Consider the following 20,284-nt stretch of genomic DNA (forward strand, 5'->3'; position numbering starts at 1 on the left):
CCATTTTAATTGCACATTTTGTGCTTATGGCCAAATCCAAGAAAATCCAAGTAATTTATTAAAAGAACACATTCATGTCAAAATCAGCACTTTGATTTTCTCCAAATGTTTGTGAAGCTAAAACCACATCTGATTTCTTTAATAAATGAGGCCCTAGGACAGGTGATCAAAACATGTCGATGATTCAAGTCAACTCTTCTCAGTACCCGTTACTGTATAGTACAACAAGGATCCTCCAACACCCATATTATGACACCCTACCGTAATCTGATCTGATACATGTAACTGCTAACATTATCCCAGACATAATTTCTACTGTTTTCCTCTATAGGGGTGACAAAGGAGAGGACAGCTATAACAGCCTCACTGTAGCTCACTGGTGGTGAGGGGGGTGAAGCGGTGTTTGAGTGTCATTTGAGTTACTGTAAGGCGTGCAGAAACACTTTTACAACATCTCATATTCCACCTCCTCTCACACAGTCAGACCTGGCTGAAGTGGCCACAGAACAATCTTCACTTTACCGTCATTTCAAAAAGATATAATTTGGGATGGGGGAAACTTTCCAAAACAAGTCTGTAAATGTGTGTGCAAGAGAGTTAAGTGTGGCAAAATGATGAAGACACACCCCTGGTGAGTCAATACCTCCACCTGTACGTCACCACACCACATATGCGGCAGTGGTAGTGTTGTTATTTCAGTATTCAATATTGACAAGTAGCAATATTAAATAGTGAAGAAGAGTAAACAACATGCTGCTGTGCTGTGTGAAATGCCTGGCCTACCACTCATGATGGAAGCCTTTCATGATGTTCAGCAGAGCAAATCCTAAGCATTAGCACCTCATTTATCCACAGTTGATGTTTGGTTTGTTTTAAATGGAAGAGAAAATGTGGCAACCTACTCCGGGTACTCCCAACTCCTCACATTTCCCCTGATTATAGAAAGAACTTAAGGTTATGAATATAACCCCGGTTCTATCAAATCCCTTGCCTCGCAAGGGGGCGGTGCCCCTCCCCTTTATGTGGGCCAGTGTTTCCGTTATCTGGTAGTAATAGAGTACTGCAGGAATGAGTCCGGAAGATCTTGACGTTAACACTTCCGGCTCTTACGTTTAAATTACAATGGGATTTTTGTATGGGAATTTCAGTTAAATGCTGGTCTGTGCTTAACAAAAGTTTATGAAAAGCGAAGTTTGTGTTGAGCAAGATAATCTTCACAAATGAGGAACACTTTTATGACTTTTGAAGCATTCTCTGAAAATTGCATAAAAAAATGCATTTACACTTCGAGTGTTCCGTTTAGGGCGATGAGGTGCTCTTCTGCATACAGAAGAATGAAAAAGATGGTCTCTCCCTCTCCGGCGCCCGCATATATAGGGGGCACTGCCCGGCCGCTAGCGAGGTGGAGGGATTTTGCCAGCGACGTTCCCGATTGGCCGGTTACGATGTCAACTACGAGGCAGGTCCCCGATTGGCTAGTGAACTCGGTAATTTCTGATAACGTCCGCCCAGGGGTGGAGGCCCTGAATGTGAGTTCACATGACCCGATGGTTTACCAGGGCTAATATAGGGATGCTGTATATAGGGCATGCAGGGATGCTTAGCCAGAAAGTGAGTCACCTCACGGATATTATGAATATAGAACCAGGTTTTGACTCAAGACTCTAGGGGGAAAACCCTCTGGATCAAAACAGAAGAACTGGCTCCCAATATACTAATACTGAGGGAATGGCTTGATTAACATAGCAGATGCAATACACTGAAGTGAACTGAAGGGCCTGGCTGAGCTTTGAACACTCACATCAACCCAATGTGGCTGCAGGGGAATGTTCTCCGTGTGAATCATACTCGACAAAATCTCTTACCAGTGGCGACACACCAGCGTGAACTTTCCACAGCCTGTGTGAGCCATGTTTGTCTGGTGTCGACGCTGCCCTTCTTGGACGTACACAGACGGATAGGTGTACCTACCTGGACACACACACACACACACCTGAATAAAATAAAGACAAGAATGCAATGGCAAGCCTCTCCCTGGAGTGTGAGTAGTGTGAAATAACATTCTTGGCATTCTCCAATCACACCCATTTGGTCAAATATAGCTGCAATCACTAAGGTGATGGGAAAATATCACACAATAACAAGAGATCAAAAGGCGGAAGAGGGGGCGTGGCTCGATGAGTTTCTGTATCCTCGTGTGTGGCTGCTAACAGCCTATGTGTCATCACAGTAATCATCTGAACTATAATTTCTGTGGGGCCCTCCTCCATTTTCAGTGGGAAAAGGCTCAGGGACAAGTACACAATCCTGCAGGATATCATTACATAACATAATCTTCAAGTGAATGTTAAATAACCTTTAAATACTATTTACTGCAGTACAAAAAAGGGCTATCTAATATAGGACTCGGCTAATTCTTAATTCTAGGTCGTGCGTGCACAGCCCCTATTTCGAAATCCCTTTGCTACAATTTAGCAGTGATCGACTGTAGCAGTGAGGTTTGAACTGAGGTAAGATGACCAAGAGAAAGTATTCTGTCAGATTGGTTCGAAGTAGATTTAGGAAAAAGAGAGAATTTAGTAGAAACCAGTAGAAACACACTTATAGAATTCATTCACAATAGTGCAAAAGTTAAGATACAATTATACCTATGAATTCACTCACAAAGTAAAAATATGCTAATTTTGCCCCTCTCTCTCTCTCTCTCTCTCTCTCTCTCTCTCTCTCAGCAGTGCGACAGTGGGCTGGATTGTGTCCTTTGTGAAGTGCCATTTCTAACAAGACAAGGCCACTGGGATACTGGCTCCACTTATCTCTCTCAACGTCATCATCTGGAGATCGTGTTACTGCCGTTCGCACTAAACAGACTCCACACTCTGCTGCTCAGCAATCAGGCCGCTTCACCACATCCTCCCTATATGCACCATGAGGCCCTCCTTACAAAAGACAAGAGACAGAAGGGGAGTTGAGCAAGCTGCACTTTGTTCAAGCTCATCACACATCGCACGTTCTCTGAATATCCTGTTGCAATGACGCGACGCGGCCCATTCCCAATCTTCCTTGATGCCCGCTCGCAAAGCAACTGTGGCGAGGATGGAGAAGTACTCCGTTTTCCACCAACTCATCTCTGCCGCTTCCAGCAAACTTGACTTGTCTATGTGAAACTAACAACAGTCAGAAGTTACCATAGTTAGTGCAATGCTCTTGCCAAGATAGACCTGAAAACCACACTTAGTTCTCAGAGACGCAAGCAAACAAGAAAAGACTTTCATTATTTAATCTGCACAGATGACCTGCACCTAATACTGAATTATACTTCCTTCCTGCACAAGTACTCGAGTTCATGTTCCTCATTGAGAAATAACTTGTCATAGGACCGAAATAAAAAAATAAAACGTTCAGGTCATGTTTAGCTAAGAAAAAAAAGAGAAGACTTGGAACAGGCAGAAGCAGTTCTATTGCTTCAACTCAAACCTCAAAAGCAATTTAAAACAAATGAAAAAATCATTCATCGAGTCAGAAGGTAATGAGTTGGCCATTGTCCTATATTTTCACAAAAAGCGCCACTGCTTCGCTCTATCCAAAATTACAGTGGTCCGCTTTTGGTCCCTGGACCCAAAATCCTTGGTTTTAGTTCTGGACTGTGTAAGTAACGGCATAAAAACACAAGCCACCAGGAAACAAGCACCATTGAAAGTGAGAGGAGGGAGGCAGAGCAGAGCAGACACATGAAAGGCAGCAGGCCTCCATCACAATGGAGAGGGACACAAACAGCAGTCAGCAGCAGGCCGGGGAACATGAGGAACATGAGGAACATGAGGTTTCACCGGGACTGTTCTGGAGAACAACACGTGAACCCTGCGGCACACCTTGACTGCTTTCCCATCTGCCAGGCCCACTAGCCAAAACATATTTATTCCTACACACTTGGCTTTGGGTTTGATTGACCTGAAGGAACAGCCATGTCTAGACACTTTAGAGAGAGAGAGAGAGAGAGAGAGAGAGAGAGAGAGAGAGAGAGAGAGAGAGAGAGAGAGAGAGAGAGAGAGAGAGAATACATTCCTGAAGAGCTGGCTTGAACTTGAACCACAATGGCCCTGCTGCATTCAGAGTCATCACCCTGAACAAACCACTTTAAGAGGAGGAGTGAAAAGATAACAGCATACCAGCTTCGCCAATTATTGGTCTAATATGTGACATAAATACTGACTTAAAGTTCCACCTGGACCGCAGCCCATTCACAAATCACACTGACTGAATGCTTTATGTGCAGAGATGCAGGCGTGCATCCTGAATACCGAGCTAGGCTACTGCAGAAGAAGTGGAATACCTGGTTCTACAAACTTGCGGTGTTAAGAGAGTCAGTGTGTGGCCTTATCTTTCTCTAGTGAGTTACATAAAGTGACATTCATATTTCCACTTGTTCTGCATCATTAGACAGCATCTGACAAAACACCTCGGGTGGTTCCACACTTTTAACTGCACACAGGCTACCTGCCATGCATGATCATTTCAGTAATGATTCAGTTCTCTCTCTCTCTCTCTTTCCCCATCCATGAGTTAAGCAAGTAATGTGTGTGTCTGTGTGTGTGTGTGTCTGTGTGTGTGTGTGTGTGTGTGTGTGTGTGTGTGTGTGTGTGTGTGTGTGTGTGTGTGTGTTTTAATAGGGCACTCAATTATGAAAAATAATTATATTGGAACAATATCATAGAAAATCACAAATATAAACAGCTGTCTGTCCAATGGGAATATTGTGAGAGAGAAATAATTATACTATAGGGATACAAAATATGATTCATAGTGCAATAAGCACTAGTCACTGTAAAAACTACTACCCTACCAGACACACTTCCATAGTAGTTGAATATTACACTTAGTGATTTTAGTTTGGGCTGAGCTGCATAGCAGCCTAATGTCAAGATGCATATTGCCATTGCCTCAGAAAACAGTTTTGAATTGGGTTGGTGTGGTGGTTAGGCTACACAACACTGAGTTTGACTTACCAAGGTGAGTGTTGGATCACTGGGGAGACAGTGTTGCCTTCTCAACCTGCGCGTCCTTAATCCGCTCTGAGCACTCCACGGCAAAATACCACACACCAGGAGACAAGTCCCAGATCACTTCACATTAACTCAAAGATTGCCTCCAAAATGGAGAAAAAAACCCAGAAAGCAAGCAGGTTTATAATTTCCTCCGTTAATCTCGACCTATTGAGTCGATAATCAAGCGCCGACAGTCTCTTATCTCTTATGTTGCTCCCAATGTTAAGATAAGAAACCACCTGTGGCCAGGCGCGCAGTGGGATGAGCTCACCGTGCCATGTGCTGTTACCAAAATAAAAGGCTTGACAGAGGAGAGGCTGCAACGGGGGCGTGTCGCACAAGAGAGGAGGAGGAGAGAGAGGTTACCGGAGTGATAATTGAGCCATTTGTCCACAAGTCTGTTGGCGTTTTGTGTCAGCGCGCCACCTGCAGACGGAACACCGCAATGCGCAGCGCGCTAACTGCTGCTTTCTATCAGGTTTCTGTCTACGGTAGTTAATTGCAGTTAATTGCGTTCACCTGGCGCGCCCCAGGCGTGAAGTCACTTGGACGAAACCAGCTGTGTTGTGGGTCCCAGGGGCTAAGATTGACAACACGTCAGGTTTTCATCAATAGTTTTTCGGGTAACAATTTACAATAAGGTAGTCTACACAAATGTCATAGTAGGCCTAGTTACTAGTAAACTAATGAGAAACTAACTAATGAATAGTTAATGATTAGCTAATGCCCTTTAATCATTAGTTAATCAATTAATGATTAGTTAAAGTCAGTTATGAGTAGCCTATAGTAGTTAATCATTAGGAAAAGTCACTTTGTTTAAAAATACCCAAGTAGAATATCTATTATTAAAATTACTCAAGTAAGAGTAAAATATAGCATTACTAAAAATACTTAAAAAGTACAAATCCTCAAAAAAACTACTCAAGTGCATGTACTCAAGTAGAGTACTTTTACTTTCCACCTCTAATTTTACTGTTGTCTTTGACTGATATTTTTATAAACTTTTTTATACATTGTCTTGTTTGCCTGTACTGACTTGAACAAAATTAATTTCCTTTGTGGACAATAAAGTACAACTAACTAACTAGTTTGTGTTAGTTTCTATCTGGGGACAGACAGAGTGATGCCAGTGATAATGTCACTGATGATAAAAACCTAGGGGAACTTTCATGATGGCATTGAAAATTGTGGGTAAGGTAGGTTAGTTCCAAAACTAGATACCTAGTCAGGAGGGCAAGTTTATGGGATAGGGAATCCATAGACTCTTAGCATCCTACTTAGTCCAGTGTCACTTGGACTACATTGTTAGTTCATGGTATTGGAGCCTTAATAAAGCCTTAAAGCAGAAACTCCAAGTAGCACAAAATAAACTGGTGTAAGTAGTACTATGGCTGGGTGACAGGAGCCATGTGGGCAGGTCCCAGGTCTCTCAGCTTCAATGGTTCCCAGTAGAGCAGGGGTTCCCAAACTTTTTCATCTTGGGACCCAAAAGATACATTCTGTGTCTCCCTGGGACCCAAAACTCACAAAAAACATACGGTAATGAGTTGCCATGACGACCAGTTGGCGACCCATGCCCCATGGTTCCGCGACCCAAATTGGGTCCCGACCCATAGTTTGGGAAACACTGCAGTAGAGGATAGATTGCATCAAAAGCAACTTAATATGGTCGAAATGATCTTAAATGGCAGAGTAGCTACTTTGACAAGATTCAGATTTCAGGGTGTGGCCAGGGTCACCAATGGCCACATATAGGCATACCCCATGTAATTAAGGTAGTTAGTAGTTGATAGTATTTTGTGTGACCTCATCTAAAGTGAGGAATATATACCATACAAAGCATTGATAAATTAGATGAAATAGCCTACAATCATTAAATACATGACAAGATTTGGCTACTTGCCCCTAACTTGACAGATATATTTTCACCCTTCTTTCTTTAAACAAATATAGCATAACCCTTGCACTGTGAAACTGGCACTGTGGAATGTAAAAAAAAAATTAGCTTACCTTCGAGCTTGAGTGTTGCCATTCGAGTGTAGGCCTGTGTGTAGATGTATGTGTACAGTATGTTTGCATGTGTGTGAGAGAGGGAGAGAGAGAGACGGTGTGTATCTGTGTGTCAGTAACAGCCATATTTTACATTATTTTCAAATAGGCTATCCTATTGTTGTAACACACTATAGGGTCAGTTTGACCAGTTAGGAGTGAGTGGTTTTGACCTGACAGGCGACCTCTTGAGGACAACTTTCATGGCTCTGTGTGCAACACAATATTATCTGTTGCAGATTTTATACACATTTTTATACAAATAAATAAATAAATATAAAATCTGATCAAGTAGGCTACATAATATTTGGCTACTGGAGCACTTTTGGCTTCACAGATAAAAATTGATAAATATATTAAGGTGTGTATATATTAAAAAATATCGATATCTCTATATATATAGCATCCATTCCCAGCCGATTTTACAACTCACCCCATTAGCAGGGTATTGTAACAGTGGAAATCTTTGTATTTTGCATTCCCTTACATAAAGTGTGATGTGTTATAGATGTTTAAAAGTTTGAAAGATATAGCACAAACAAACACCAAGTTATATGTTATAATTAAACTACTACAATTATTCCCGGCCTCCCCTACTCGTCTCCTCCATTCTCTACTGGCACTTGCTTTGTGTTTGCTGAGTAATTGTATCAACAACAAAAAACAAAGTTCATCAATTAAAAGCTACTTTTAATATAACGCTGTAATTTTTTAAAATTTTATTATTAAAAGATTTTGCGTACCATAATATTGAGATAGTTTTATAAGCAAAATATATTATACTTTCAATTTCATCACAGGTAACAGTCTGTACAATCATCTTTTGTGTCTAGTACATCGATTCATTCTTACAATGAAAGTATGACTATATCAAATTAATAAATGGACTTCATGATAGGGATTGCTAACTAATTAGACACATGTCAATGGTTACACTGGCGCAAACAACTTATTTTAGCTGAATTTACTGTATGAATACTGTTGTCAAAGTGAAAATGTTTAACCCAATAAGCAGACAAAACATTGTAAAGACAGTAGTAGAAGCAAACATAGCTTGCAATAAAAATATAGTAAGCTGGGAATGTTCCACAGTGTGTGTTAACAAACCATCTCATGAAATGTTAGAACTCGCACATACAGCATTACTTCAAATACTTCAAGAAACCATTCAACCATTTGTTGTGGATGATTCATCTGGGACACGTAGATAGATGGACAGAGTTCACAGAGGACTGTCCTATCACAGCAACAGAAAACAAGGTCTCCTCTTCTCTCTACCCTTCCTATACTTTTACCTTCCGCATTCCACTGATCAAGAGGGACATCTCCGCACAGAATTCATTCAAGAAGACAAAAGAAAGACAAATATGCTATAATAACTTGAAGACAGCAATATACGCTTCAATTATAAATTATTTGTTCTGCTGCGTAGCCTCCTGGGAGGCTGTAAACTTGAAGATGCTTGCGCCCTCTCTTTGCTCTGTTTAAAGCACAAAGTGGTCTACACAGGTGGTCGTGATGATGTTGCCTCCACCTCGCCCGGGGTATTCTCAAAGATCTGAAATGAAGTTTGATGATGATATTTTAAGGTAATATGAATCACAAAATGATATGACATCAGAATATGGCACTCCCATTCCTATTCTCTGGCATGTGCGATTTGTGATGGCACTCAGGTGGCAAAAAGTCGGATGCAGTGTCAAACTGTACGTATCACAGGAGCTCAGAGGGGGCAGTGTTGTTCAGTGTGGTGGAATGTAAAATTCGCTGCAGCTGCAGATAGTTGTGGGACAAAAAAGTCCTTTCTTTGCTCCTGAAACAGAACCATCAGCATTCATTCTTTCCTCTCAAGTGGTGTGTGTGAAAACACTCGCAAGTCTCAGTGGAACACATCGGAACACACACACACACACATGCAGGGAGGTGAGAAACCACACAATGTTCCTGCCATCTGCCTTCTCCTCTGTTCTGGGAAACAGGGCCATGCAACTGTGTGGTCTCTAGTCAGAGTGAACATGCAGGCCTGACTAAGCCAATGGCTAGAAGAGGTGCTGGGTGACTCAGAGCAGGACTTGGTCATGTGGCTGGAGTGATTGGTTGGGCTGTTTAAAGCAAGCTTGGTCTAAAGAGCCATCTTATCAGTCCAGGTGGCTGTGGGCAAGCAGGAAGTGAGGACATTAAACCGGTGCCACATAATTCCCAGGGAAAGTCCCAAAAGCACGAGTCCGTTCTGACGTACCTGCGGAGCGACAAGAGCACATGCTGTGGTCAAACAGTAAACCAAACTAATTTTATATGCAAATGACAAAACAAAAATACTACATTAGAATGCAAATGACAAAACAAACATTGGTACAGTTTAAGTCCACTGCACATAATACACTTCCAACCTGTAATGTTTCATTATGTCCAGTAGAGGGGGCCCTGACACAGGGTCTGTTTTGGTTCCCAGTCTTTTTCCTTACCTACAAACCAGCCGTCATCACACTTCTCCATCACTTGCACAATGTCTCCTTCTCTCAGTTCCAACTCGTCTGTGTTCTGTGGCTTGTAGTTGTAAACAGCTTTATACCTGAAATGCAGAACATGGAACAAAACACATATGGCCTGTGAGACACAGATTCACTGAGGTGGCAACGCTTTGGGAAAGCAACAACACAGCAATATCAAGCTACCTTGGTTTGAGCTGAAACAACATGATCTCATGACACCATTCAAAGCTCTAGACTTACGGTTGGCGTTGCACCACTGCCGAACCGGAGTTGTTTGGCACTTGTGCTTGCGGGAAGGAGTTGACATGTGGATTAGATGGAGCAGCTTGGTTTGTTATTCCACCCTAGGAGACATGGAAAACCTCATGTCATGCATTATGAAATAAGATATTATGAAGGGCATTGCCATCTACAGCTTTGGCAAGACAAAACAATGACAGCAGTGCCGGGTGCATGCGGTGTCTCTCTAAGTGGAAGCAGTGAGTGCGGACCTGCGTGGGCTCAGTGTATCTAGGAGTGTTGGCTCCTGCTCTGTGTAACGATGCCGCTGACTGAGTGGACGGTGAGACAGCTCTTGCCACGGAGTTCTGGTTAGCTGAATACGTTCCGCCCCGGTGGCTGTTCTGGGCGGCGGGTGAAGCAGGCTTGGGGGTGCTGTGGGGCCAGAGATTGGTTGTTTCTCTGGATGTCTGGGCGGGGGAGCGTGACTGTGAGGCGGTGCCGCCGTAAGGCACGGGCGAGGAAGGCTTCAGGGGGGAGTGCTCAGGTTCGGGGCTGAGGGAAGTGGGGGTGAAAGGGGAGGCGGGTGATCGCGGGCAAGGGGAGTGCAGCGGACGCCCTGGACTCTGCGGTCCAGGGGAGACGGGCGATACGGGGCCTGTCGCAAAGTCATCCGTGGAGTATTTGGTACGGGGCATCTTGTTGACCTGGACGTAGTTGGCAGGGAAGATGCCGCTCCGGCTGGTCCCTGAGATCCTCCCCTCGAGCCACTTGTCGTCAACACGCCTGGTTACACTGATCACCTCACCCTGAGGAGCAACAGCACAGACATGAAAACACTGAATAGAATACAATGCATTGCAGGTAGATTATCCTATAGACAGCTAATTAATCAATCAATTCTAATGTGACAGCAACAGTGGTGGAAAAATTGCTGAAATCCATGGCTTCAGTAGTAGCAATACCCTCATGGAAAAATACTTAATTAAAAGCAACATTAGAATCAACAACAAAGACAGTGTCATTGTATCATGCAAACCTTGTAAACCTAATAGAAATTATTTTAAAGCTGCACTAAGCAACTTCTTACTTTGGCGGCCCCAAGTGGCAGTGGGAGGTAACTCACAAATCACAGAACTGCACAATCCTCTGACCTAAAGTTCTTCTTCCTGCCTGGCATTTGTGGAGATAGTGGAACAAGCGCAAACTCGCAACTAGCTGCGACCACATATGCACATTTCCAAAATGCAGGATGACACCTCACACACTTGAACTCCATGCCAAATTTTAGCCCTCTGCCATCCTGCATTTCAAAATGTGCCCCACCACCCCCTTTTTGCCAATTGGCACGCACGCACGCACGCACACACACACACACACACACACACACACACACACACACACACACACACACACACACACACACACACACACACACACACACACACACACACCAATTTTCAGCCTGCTGTTTGAGAATCTTTTCACTCTCAAGTTTTTGTGGGCAAATTCCACTTCCACGTTGGCTTCATTTTTCCAATACTGCGGTTGCTGCTTGGTTACAGTCGTTTAGTAGTTTAGGCTGATATAAGCTGGCTGTATTCTACATAGAAAGTCCTCCCTAGTGCATCTTTCAATGCTGTGACAGAACAGATCAAATTAACCAAACGGATGCTCACTTTACGAAAAGAGAGTTCCACAGGTAGGTCAGCGTTAAAGTTGTACAGAGCCACGGCCTCCCCGTGCTCCAGCACCTGGATAGTGGGAGACTTTATAGGCGTCGGCTTCTCTGTTGGAGCCAGGATCTGTGAGGGACAGAGGGAGGAGCTTCATAACCAGTATCACATGATCAGAGATAACAAGCACCGAGCAGCAACACCACAGAGAAACACCATTCCTCGTTAATGAGAGGCACGAGGATATTTACCTCCACATAGGTTGTGGGGAAAATGCCTGCTCTCCCATGATGCTCTCCTTCAAACCAGTTGGCGTCTACCTGCCTGTGGATGTAAACAATGTCCCCTTTCTGCAGAGTCAGCTCCCTGGGGAGAGGAAAAACACATCGATAACGAGACGCACAAGGAGAAACTCTGCTAGATTACAGAAGCTAAGCTTGTGTTTGCTACAAGGAAAAAAAGGCTTTGGTTTCACCAGTGAACCTCACAGGATATATCGGCTATTTATTGTTTCAAATGTACCTTAGGAGGACAAAAGCATCTCAGACTTGATTTCAAATGTGATAAATGTGATAGCGGTATAATGTTTGCTTCTCTTTAAGAAGAATGGACATGCGAGAAGGGAAATGGCTGATTTGCAGATCAGCTCATTCTGTTAACTCACTTGGGTGACTGAGCCTGGAAATTGAATTTGGCTCTCGCTGCTTTCATCTGGAAGGAACAAACACAGGAAATAATAACTGCACTATTCATACATTCGGACAACAACAAAATTCCACACCAATACTCAAATCGCATGTAAAAAAAAACCTCAGAGGAATACACATTTCAATTTGCCCGGATTTCAATTAACAAGAGATTTATATGAGCAGCATACCTTCTTCTCCTCTCTCTTAGGTGGGAGCTCCATGGTGTCACATGCAGGGGAGAGGCGTTCTACTGTAGAGCAAAGTCAAGCAGAGAGGAAACACCCAGGTAGAGCAGGTTATTGGGACACAAGGAAAACGGATAACAGAGCTTACATCAATATCAGCGGAGCGTGAAACGTGCTCGCTTTGTTCAGCACGTTATTTCTGAAGCCATTGTTGATTTGAAAAAGGCAATCACTGCCATTACAGAGTTCATTAAGTCGGCAAGAATCCAAACATGGAAACGCTGGACTAATTTCCAAGAAAAACAATTGGATAAAGCTAATCTGTAATCAGGTCTTCCGGCACAGGTCCGCTTCCTATTTTTCTGTGCTTCCTCCCCACCCATCTACCCTATTTTTTTCTATACAGAAACTGCGAGAGTTTTCCATGCTAACATCATCAGCCTAATATAAAATGTGCCAGACCAGACTAGCAGACAACAGAGGAAATGAAAGAGAATCATGAGACCCACAGCAGTAGCCTACAGTATATTGGATTACTGTAAGCTTTCGTCATTTGTACTCCCTGATTAGATGAGTCTGCCTGCCGATTAGATCAGCGTGCATGTGTCATGCTGAATAGTGAGTCCAAGTGTCGTCTTCAGGAGCTGAACCATTGCACGACCAACTTGCACTCATTTGCATGCACGGTATACTGCAAAGTAAAGTACTGACCTTTGCCATTCAGCTACCAAAATAGTCTAAAATCAAAGTTAGTGATCTGTATGAAAACAGGCCCAGCCATGACAGAGATTGTAAGTGACAGTTTGCACGTGTGTTCCAGAACAACAAGGAGGAAGATGCATATTTACCATATGTGGGAGCAGAGGCTGAGGATGGGCCAACAGAGCGATGGACAGGCTGCTTTGATGCTGACAAAGAGCTGGAAAAAAGAAAGGAAAAGATCTGTCGCTGGTGTCTTGTCTTGTCCCTTCAAAGATCATCCCAATCAACCCTACTGAGATCAATGCACAGAAACACACACACACACACACACAGATACGCGTACAGCTCTACTCTGTTGAGAGTGTGTGATGTGTTCCTGTGGATCTGCATTCTGCAACCATCTGGCTGCAGCTGCTGGCTTTCATACAATACATTGGACAGAGAGGAGACAGATGTTGTAGGTCATGCAGATGATATTGGCTTATGTCTGTATCCTCGAGTGAGACAGAAATCAGGTTTAAAAGAAGTTATGGGGCTTAAATACACTCTACACGCCTCTATGGCTGAGAAACATTCAGTGATGTGATGATGATTCTCAGAACCCAAAGCGTCCCACTCTGCTTCCTGAACTGTTTTGCATACACCGATATCCAGTCGGTGTTGTGCTGCGCTCTAGTGTCTGCAGCTGGCTGCATCTGCCCAAAGCTAAACAACTGGTCCGGATGAGAGGAAGCAGTAAAAACCTGCCATATTCTTCTTGCTGTATGTTTGTATTTTCCATGTTCTTAGCAACAGGCACATGAAAAAGCCCCTCAGGCCACCTGGTGGTAAAGGGTCGAAACACGTGAGCTCAACTTAGCAAACAACAACCACAGGAGAAGCGTCTGAGAATGCATGACACACACTAGGTGAGACATGTGGAATGCTGCCCTTTTGAACTAACAAATACTGTACTTGACCTTGTTAAAGTTCAACTGCTTCCCAGCAGAATGTCCAGCGCAGCGAGTCACCTGTCCGACTTACATAGCCTATATAGCCTGCAAAGTTTGGGAGGTTCAAGTTCTCTTTGCTGATTGGTCAAGGGGGTTAATGGCCGCTCTGTCCAACCACAGGAACGTGTTTCTAGACGAGCTGTCCTGATTCAGGTATTCACACACTTGACGAAGCAATATGAAAGTGGATTAAGAGGCTGGGAGCTGCCCTCAGAGGAGGTCAGGAATGTGGCGGGTTAACCCCCGATCCATTAACCTGACCCGCGGTTACCTCTGCTGCTTACAGTTTGCAGGACACACAACCCGAACACAGACCAGACTATGAATAGAGAATCACTGTTCAACTCAACTACAACACATCTCCCTGGGTCACAAGATTTACATTTGGTTAACATGTACACTCTTCATTATCTTCAATTACTGAATAGTTTCTTGACAGCTATCTCTCTGGACTCCACAATAGTCCAATTGTTAGTGAACAGAGCTCATCATTGTAACAGTAACATGGAGAGAAAGTAGAGCCCCACCATTTTGTACTAAAACAACTAATTAAAAACAGCAATGAGTGCCACGAACTACAGCTTTCTAATTAAAGCCAACAGTAAAAATACATTCAGGTGTATTTTACATAGCCTCGCTCGTATATGTGAGAGAAACACTACAGTACTTTTATTTGAGTGATATCTTAATACGTTTGCTCCTTAGATAATGGCATGTTACACAATATAGGTGTGAATTATAGATAATGATGTGAACATTTCACTTTAAGATTCTTAGATGTATTCTAGCAGTACAGGTGTCTTTTACAGGGCAGGATAAGCAGTCAACCTCCTAAATACCCATATATGGAATAATACTTAGCAGTATAGTTTTGCTCAGTAACGTGTTGACCTTCTCATAGTATTGCCACTAACCTGTAGGTTGCAGTCACGGTCCTTGCAGCAGGGCCTGGATCCTTGTCTGTGGCCTCCTGGAAACGGAGAGCACGTTAAACTCTGTTCTGCTGCACCACTCAGCCTGCAGCAACAGCTCACAAGAACTCTCACTACAACTTCAGACAGAGTAGAGGTGGTGACCACTCCCAAAGGAGCAAGGAATCCCCTGGGTCCTATGCTCCTTGGGCTACAAGAGCACCTCCTATGATCTGTCTGAACCACCGTTGATTTATGTGAAGCAAAATTACAGCACATGAAGCTGATTAAATCACGTATGAATCAGGATTAGCATGGGGAACTTCTTCTTTTTTACAGTATTTGTCCAAGTTTCTCTCTACCAAGCACAGTGGTGGGATATCAAGTTTCTGTGTGTTTCTATCCGAGATGTGAGGAAAATCAATCTAACAGATTCTTCATTTATTGGCAGGCCGATTTGTATTGGCTGGGGGAGTGGGGGGCAGGGGAGATTTGCAGGCAGGTGATTAGGTTAGCAGACTCATCCAAGTGCAAGGCAGGCAGGCGGCTCCTGGGTCTGTAAGTGCAAGGCAGGCAGGCGGCTCCTGGGTCTGTCATCCAGGTCACAGGCGAGAAACAATACACACGGTCAAAGCTAGCAAGCGGGGTGGTCTCGCTGAGACGGTCAGCCTTCATTGGGAATTTGGGGGGGAGTGAGGGTGAGGGTGGGACAGGATTCTGCCGGATCATGGGAGTAGGGGGGATGCTTCAGCAGAGAGAGAGTCAGGAGGGGCGCTCAGTACCTCACCCCGGCCTCGACGCTGCGTCTTCTGGGACAGGCTCCTCTCCAGGCCCTGGATCTCCGAGTCCAGCTCGGCCTCAAATCGACTCAGTTCAGAGACCAGACTGGCCTGAGCCACAGCAGTGATGGAGTTGGAAGGGTAGAATTAAAACGCTGATACAGAATCTGATATGTTGGAGGCTAATGACGTCCCTTTTACATGATAAAAACAAATCTCAAAAGAGAGAAAGTTGAAGTATAGTGTCAAAGCTGCTCACCTCTATTGAGGGGGAACGAGGCTTCTCCGGTTGTTTCTTCAGAGATAGATGGCCCTAAGGACAGAAAAAAACAACACTTAAAGGGCATGCGGTGATCATATAATTTTTACCATATTTTAGTCATAGTATGTGTCGGGTTGTGTTTACCTCATGGCTCCCACTGACCATAATACAGTTCAAAAGTACATCTAGCCCTAAAAGCAGTATTATCAACAGTTAAGGGGGATCAGCCTGGGGTTAGTGTTCTGGCATGCATAGCCTAGGAGGAAATGTCAAATCTGACCTCACATCAGTAGCATTTCTAGGGTGTTTTCAGGCATCCCTTTTTCCTAGAGACAAATTCTAAGTGAATATTGGAGCGACTACATCTCTGGAATGTGTCTTGGATACATTTTGGAAGTACTGGGAGATTTCTAGCAGGTCAATTTCAGTTCAAAGTTTCTGCCGAGGCTGTGGAGTGAGCTTTCCCGTTTCCAGAGATGGATAACGAGCCATTGTCCGTGATCGACCCAGGCCACTCAAATTCTTCGAGAATAACTGTGGACGCCAAATTCATTAAGAAAATAGATTCTGGGTTTTCAGACCACAGGCAGCTCATTCTAAGCAGGAAATGAGCACAGGTCGGATGCAAGACGTGAACACAAACATGAACTCAGGAGACTCCCATATTTACGTTTCTCTGCTCCAAATTATAGTGAGCTTGATTTACTTCATTTAGTTTGCATCTACATAAACGCTATGATGACCAGCCAAAAGCCGGCCAAAAACACCATATCAGCCAGCCAAAACCGCCTTCACCCTCTCGTTACAAAGACTCACGGTCCAATAATACCAGCCGATTCTATCGAGTAACACTTTAAAAAAGGCTGTGCTGTGGACAACCACAGACTCCCTGCTCTGTTTTTCAAGTTTCTGGAAATACCTTGGCTGAATGTGTCCCTCTGAAAAGCCAAGGCCTTCCCCCAGTCGGGGAGCCATCCTCACTAGAATCACAGGCTGTGATGATGTCACCGCGAGGGGGAGGACAACACCTGATATGGTGTGTGTGTGCTCAGCGGGCGGATAAACCCTGTCCACGACGGGACGGTAAGAAAGGCAGAGCCTGGGCGCCGTCACCCAGAGGAGATGAAAGGAGTCCCCATGCTGCGGGGGCCATTATACCCCGCAGGAGGTTAACGCCATAATACGGATCACAAGACGCCCGGGCTCCCATGGGAGGAGTGGAAACAAAGATTCCTTTTCTTTCACACGCTCAGACGCAAGGCTCAATTTGCACCAGATCTGGGACATTGTCGCAAAAAAGCCATTGAAAAACTCAGCCCACACAAATACGCTGCTCTCTAAATCACAGGAGGTATTTAAACACAGAGACACACAGGGTACACAGAAAGCTGCACACTCAATCACTGCAGCTCCCTGCAGAATACACAAGACAACCCATGACAGCCTCGGTGGTAAAGAAATATTGTCACCGGGTTGTACCGTAAATTACTGACTTGCAGTAGTGGCTAATGACACAGCCAACAGAAATACTTAGATCATGCCATCACTAGTCTGAGAAGCTAATTGTATGAAAGAAGGATGCCTATTGGATGATCTGCTCAATAAAAGCAGAAGCTATGTAGCACACCTGGTGAGGAGAGGAAGACACATTGTGGAATGACGACACTTTTGTAAGTTAAGTCTCCTCGCGTGAGAAGATAAAATACTTTAGTGTTGTCAGCTGAAAGACTATAGGGTATTGACACAACTTAATCCTAAGAGAAAGGGTGCCCATCCTTAAAGCCTGTTCTGAAAGGACCCCCCCCCTCACACACACACACACACACACCGGAAAAGTATTGAAAGGCTATACAAAGCGACAACAGGTTAGAGAACCATACAAAACATCTTTCAGAAATGAGAGACAAGGAAACAAAGTCACCGGGGAGAAAATGAATAAATCAAGTAAAAAATAAATCAACTCCCTTGGTCATCTAAAGTGAGATCACGTAGCCTGTGTTGGACCTTACCTGACGGTGGTGTTCGGAGGTGGTGCTCAGTCCAGGCTCAAAGTCAAATATGCTCCTCGGCTGAGGGTGCTGCTTTCCTGGGGTCTGCCAGCTTATCTACATCCTCACTCCTGAAACATAATCCCCCGACACACACACACACACACACACACACACACACGCACGCACGCACGCGAACACACACACACACACACACACACGCGCGCACGCACGCACACACCGTGGACGGCAACTTAATCATGGCTTCATTGTTAGAGCCTGCAACGGCAAATCCAAACTTGTCTGACTTTTTTTCTGAGCGGTTGGTATTCATATAAATGCCTGTGTCCCTCGCTTCCAGTCTTTAGTGTCAAGTATGAAATTCATGAACAATTTACATATAGCTTTATTAGCAGTAGTATTTCATTACTGTAACATATTGCTACCTCATCAAAGCTAATGTTTACTGAAAGAACACCACCGTTAAATAGCTGAATTTGCACATGAGATGTAAGTAACCTCGGGTGCCTGTACTGTATGAGAGCTTTGTGTTTTGCACTGATAAAGTGACTTTTGCATTGTAGCTGCTGGCTCTCTCTCTCTCTCTCTCTCTCTCTCTCTCTCTCTCTCTCTCTCTCTCTCTCTCTCTCTCTCTCATCTCTCTCTCTCTCTCTCTCTGAAAGCAGCATATAGGAAAAATAATGGAAAACAGACAACTAGCAGCATACAACTATTAAAACTAATTAGAATTAGAATTGTATTGTGCAAATTGTATTCTTTGCTAGCTCTTGCGGGCCACATAAAATGAGGTGCCAGGCCGGATTTGGCCCCCGGGGCCTTGAGTTTGGACACATGATATGGTTATAATATGGTGATTTGCTGTGTGTTTATTTTAAAATCCATCTTCAAACCAGATTTCTCTTATGGGACAACAGACATTGGATTGAATTGAATTGAATTGAATTGAATTGAATTGAATTGAATCGAATCGAATTGAGGGGGGCAGTGAGGTGGCTCAGTTTTAGCGCTATCACCTCACAGCAAGAATAAGTTGGATCCCTGACCCGGTCGTTTGCATGTGCTGTTTGTGTGGGTTTCCTCTGGGTGCTCTGGTTTCCCCCCACAGTCCAAAGACATGCAGGTCAGGTGGATTACCGACTCAAAATTGCCCCCTAGGTGTTGAATGTGAGAGTGAATGATTGTCAGTCTGTTAGCTGTGTTCAACTGGCAACAATGGGCGCATTCCGATCGCCGAGTTGTTCCCTGCCGAGTGGACTACGAGGTAATCATCCCTTCCCTGCCTCCTGCCTAATGCATGCTGGGATAGCTTCCCGGAATAGGAAAATGAATGGATGAATTTAATCAGTGCAAACTCACCAGTCTGGGAGGGGCTCCATACGGTGGTTAGTCTAAAGAGGTTCTTGTCCGCTTCATTCCCATCTTCTCTACAGGTATTGGCAGATGGCTGGATCCCTGAGGATCACAACAGACCAGTTGTAGGTGAAAAGAGATCATAGCAGCCAGAGCCAGGACAACAGATCCTTCACACTTTGGAGGTTGATGGTTTCACTTACGTTCAGCTGGCCTCTGCTCCCAATCCTCCAGATCACATTCTGGTAAAGAGATAAGACAAAGATGAGATGCGCTTCATAACACTGAAGCTCCTGTACCCACCCAGATGAGCTGATTGTGTACAAGCTCACACTTGTATATTTCATTTACATACACTTCAACTCCACTGCAGTGAAGTCCCACGTCTCAGCGGACGTGTCTTAAGAACTCACAATTATGATACTACTGTATATTTTGAGTAGGTTACTATCCAGCGCCATTATTCTTCATCCATGTCCAAACTCAAATCCCTTCTTTGTTCTGCCAAAGAAATCCATCAATAGCACCCCCAATAAGTTGAAGGGCAGACTTATCAGGCATGTTCACATGAGAGCTTGCACTCTATCTGTTCATATTAGTGATTAATGTGCAGTGTCAGGAGCTGTTTATGTGCTGAGAACATCCTCTAAAACAGAGAAACAACTGAATAATCCACTCAAATGTGTTTCAATTATGCAACTGCTAATGGGGGGGGAAATGAACAGCTAGATTTGGGAAACGCGGGGATAAGAAGAGGATTATTGTTGGAGGCGATAAGTCGAAATGACATAATGGCTTAAGTGCTCTTTCACCCATGTGTTATTTTGCTGTTAATAATGTCTGTGCTGGATCAGCGGCGCAGCATCTGGCATCGACAGAAGGAATTCTGTCTGCGAGATCGAGTGGGAGTGTGAGAGGTGATGGAAG

The 20,284-nt window shown here is 44.1% G+C and overlaps 2 protein-coding genes across 2 annotated transcripts in view; both read right to left on the reverse strand.

Moving 5' to 3' along the window:
• pdlim2 (PDZ and LIM domain 2 (mystique)) overlaps nt 1–5,551 on the reverse strand; it is a 50,124-nt gene extending 44,573 nt beyond the window's left edge. The window contains exon 1 of the mRNA XM_083644399.1: nt 5,004–5,551. The gene's annotated coding sequence lies outside the window, so the exon portion shown is untranslated. The remainder of the gene's footprint in view (nt 1–5,003) is intronic.
• Nucleotides 5,552–7,774: 2,223 nt separating this feature from the next.
• The window catches only part of sorbs3 (sorbin and SH3 domain containing 3), a 119,983-nt gene continuing 107,473 nt past the window's right edge, over nt 7,775–20,284 (reverse strand). The window contains 18 exon segments of the mRNA XM_083645338.1: nt 7,775–9,330; nt 9,557–9,663; nt 9,824–9,927; nt 10,075–10,611; nt 11,482–11,607; nt 11,730–11,844; nt 12,143–12,189; nt 12,356–12,417; nt 13,201–13,271; nt 14,961–15,016; nt 15,740–15,847; nt 15,996–16,049; nt 18,008–18,088; nt 18,090–18,117; nt 19,364–19,374; nt 19,376–19,387; nt 19,389–19,459; nt 19,561–19,599. Coding sequence (XP_083501464.1) covers nt 9,269–9,330; nt 9,557–9,663; nt 9,824–9,927; nt 10,075–10,611; nt 11,482–11,607; nt 11,730–11,844; nt 12,143–12,189; nt 12,356–12,417; nt 13,201–13,271; nt 14,961–15,016; nt 15,740–15,847; nt 15,996–16,049; nt 18,008–18,088; nt 18,090–18,117; nt 19,364–19,374; nt 19,376–19,387; nt 19,389–19,459; nt 19,561–19,599 — 1,691 coding nt within the window. The 3' untranslated portion in view covers nt 7,775–9,268.

Source organism: Poromitra crassiceps (assembly GCF_964638095.1).
Source record: "Poromitra crassiceps genome assembly, chromosome: 10".
NCBI lineage: Eukaryota > Metazoa > Chordata > Actinopteri > Beryciformes > Melamphaidae > Poromitra > Poromitra crassiceps.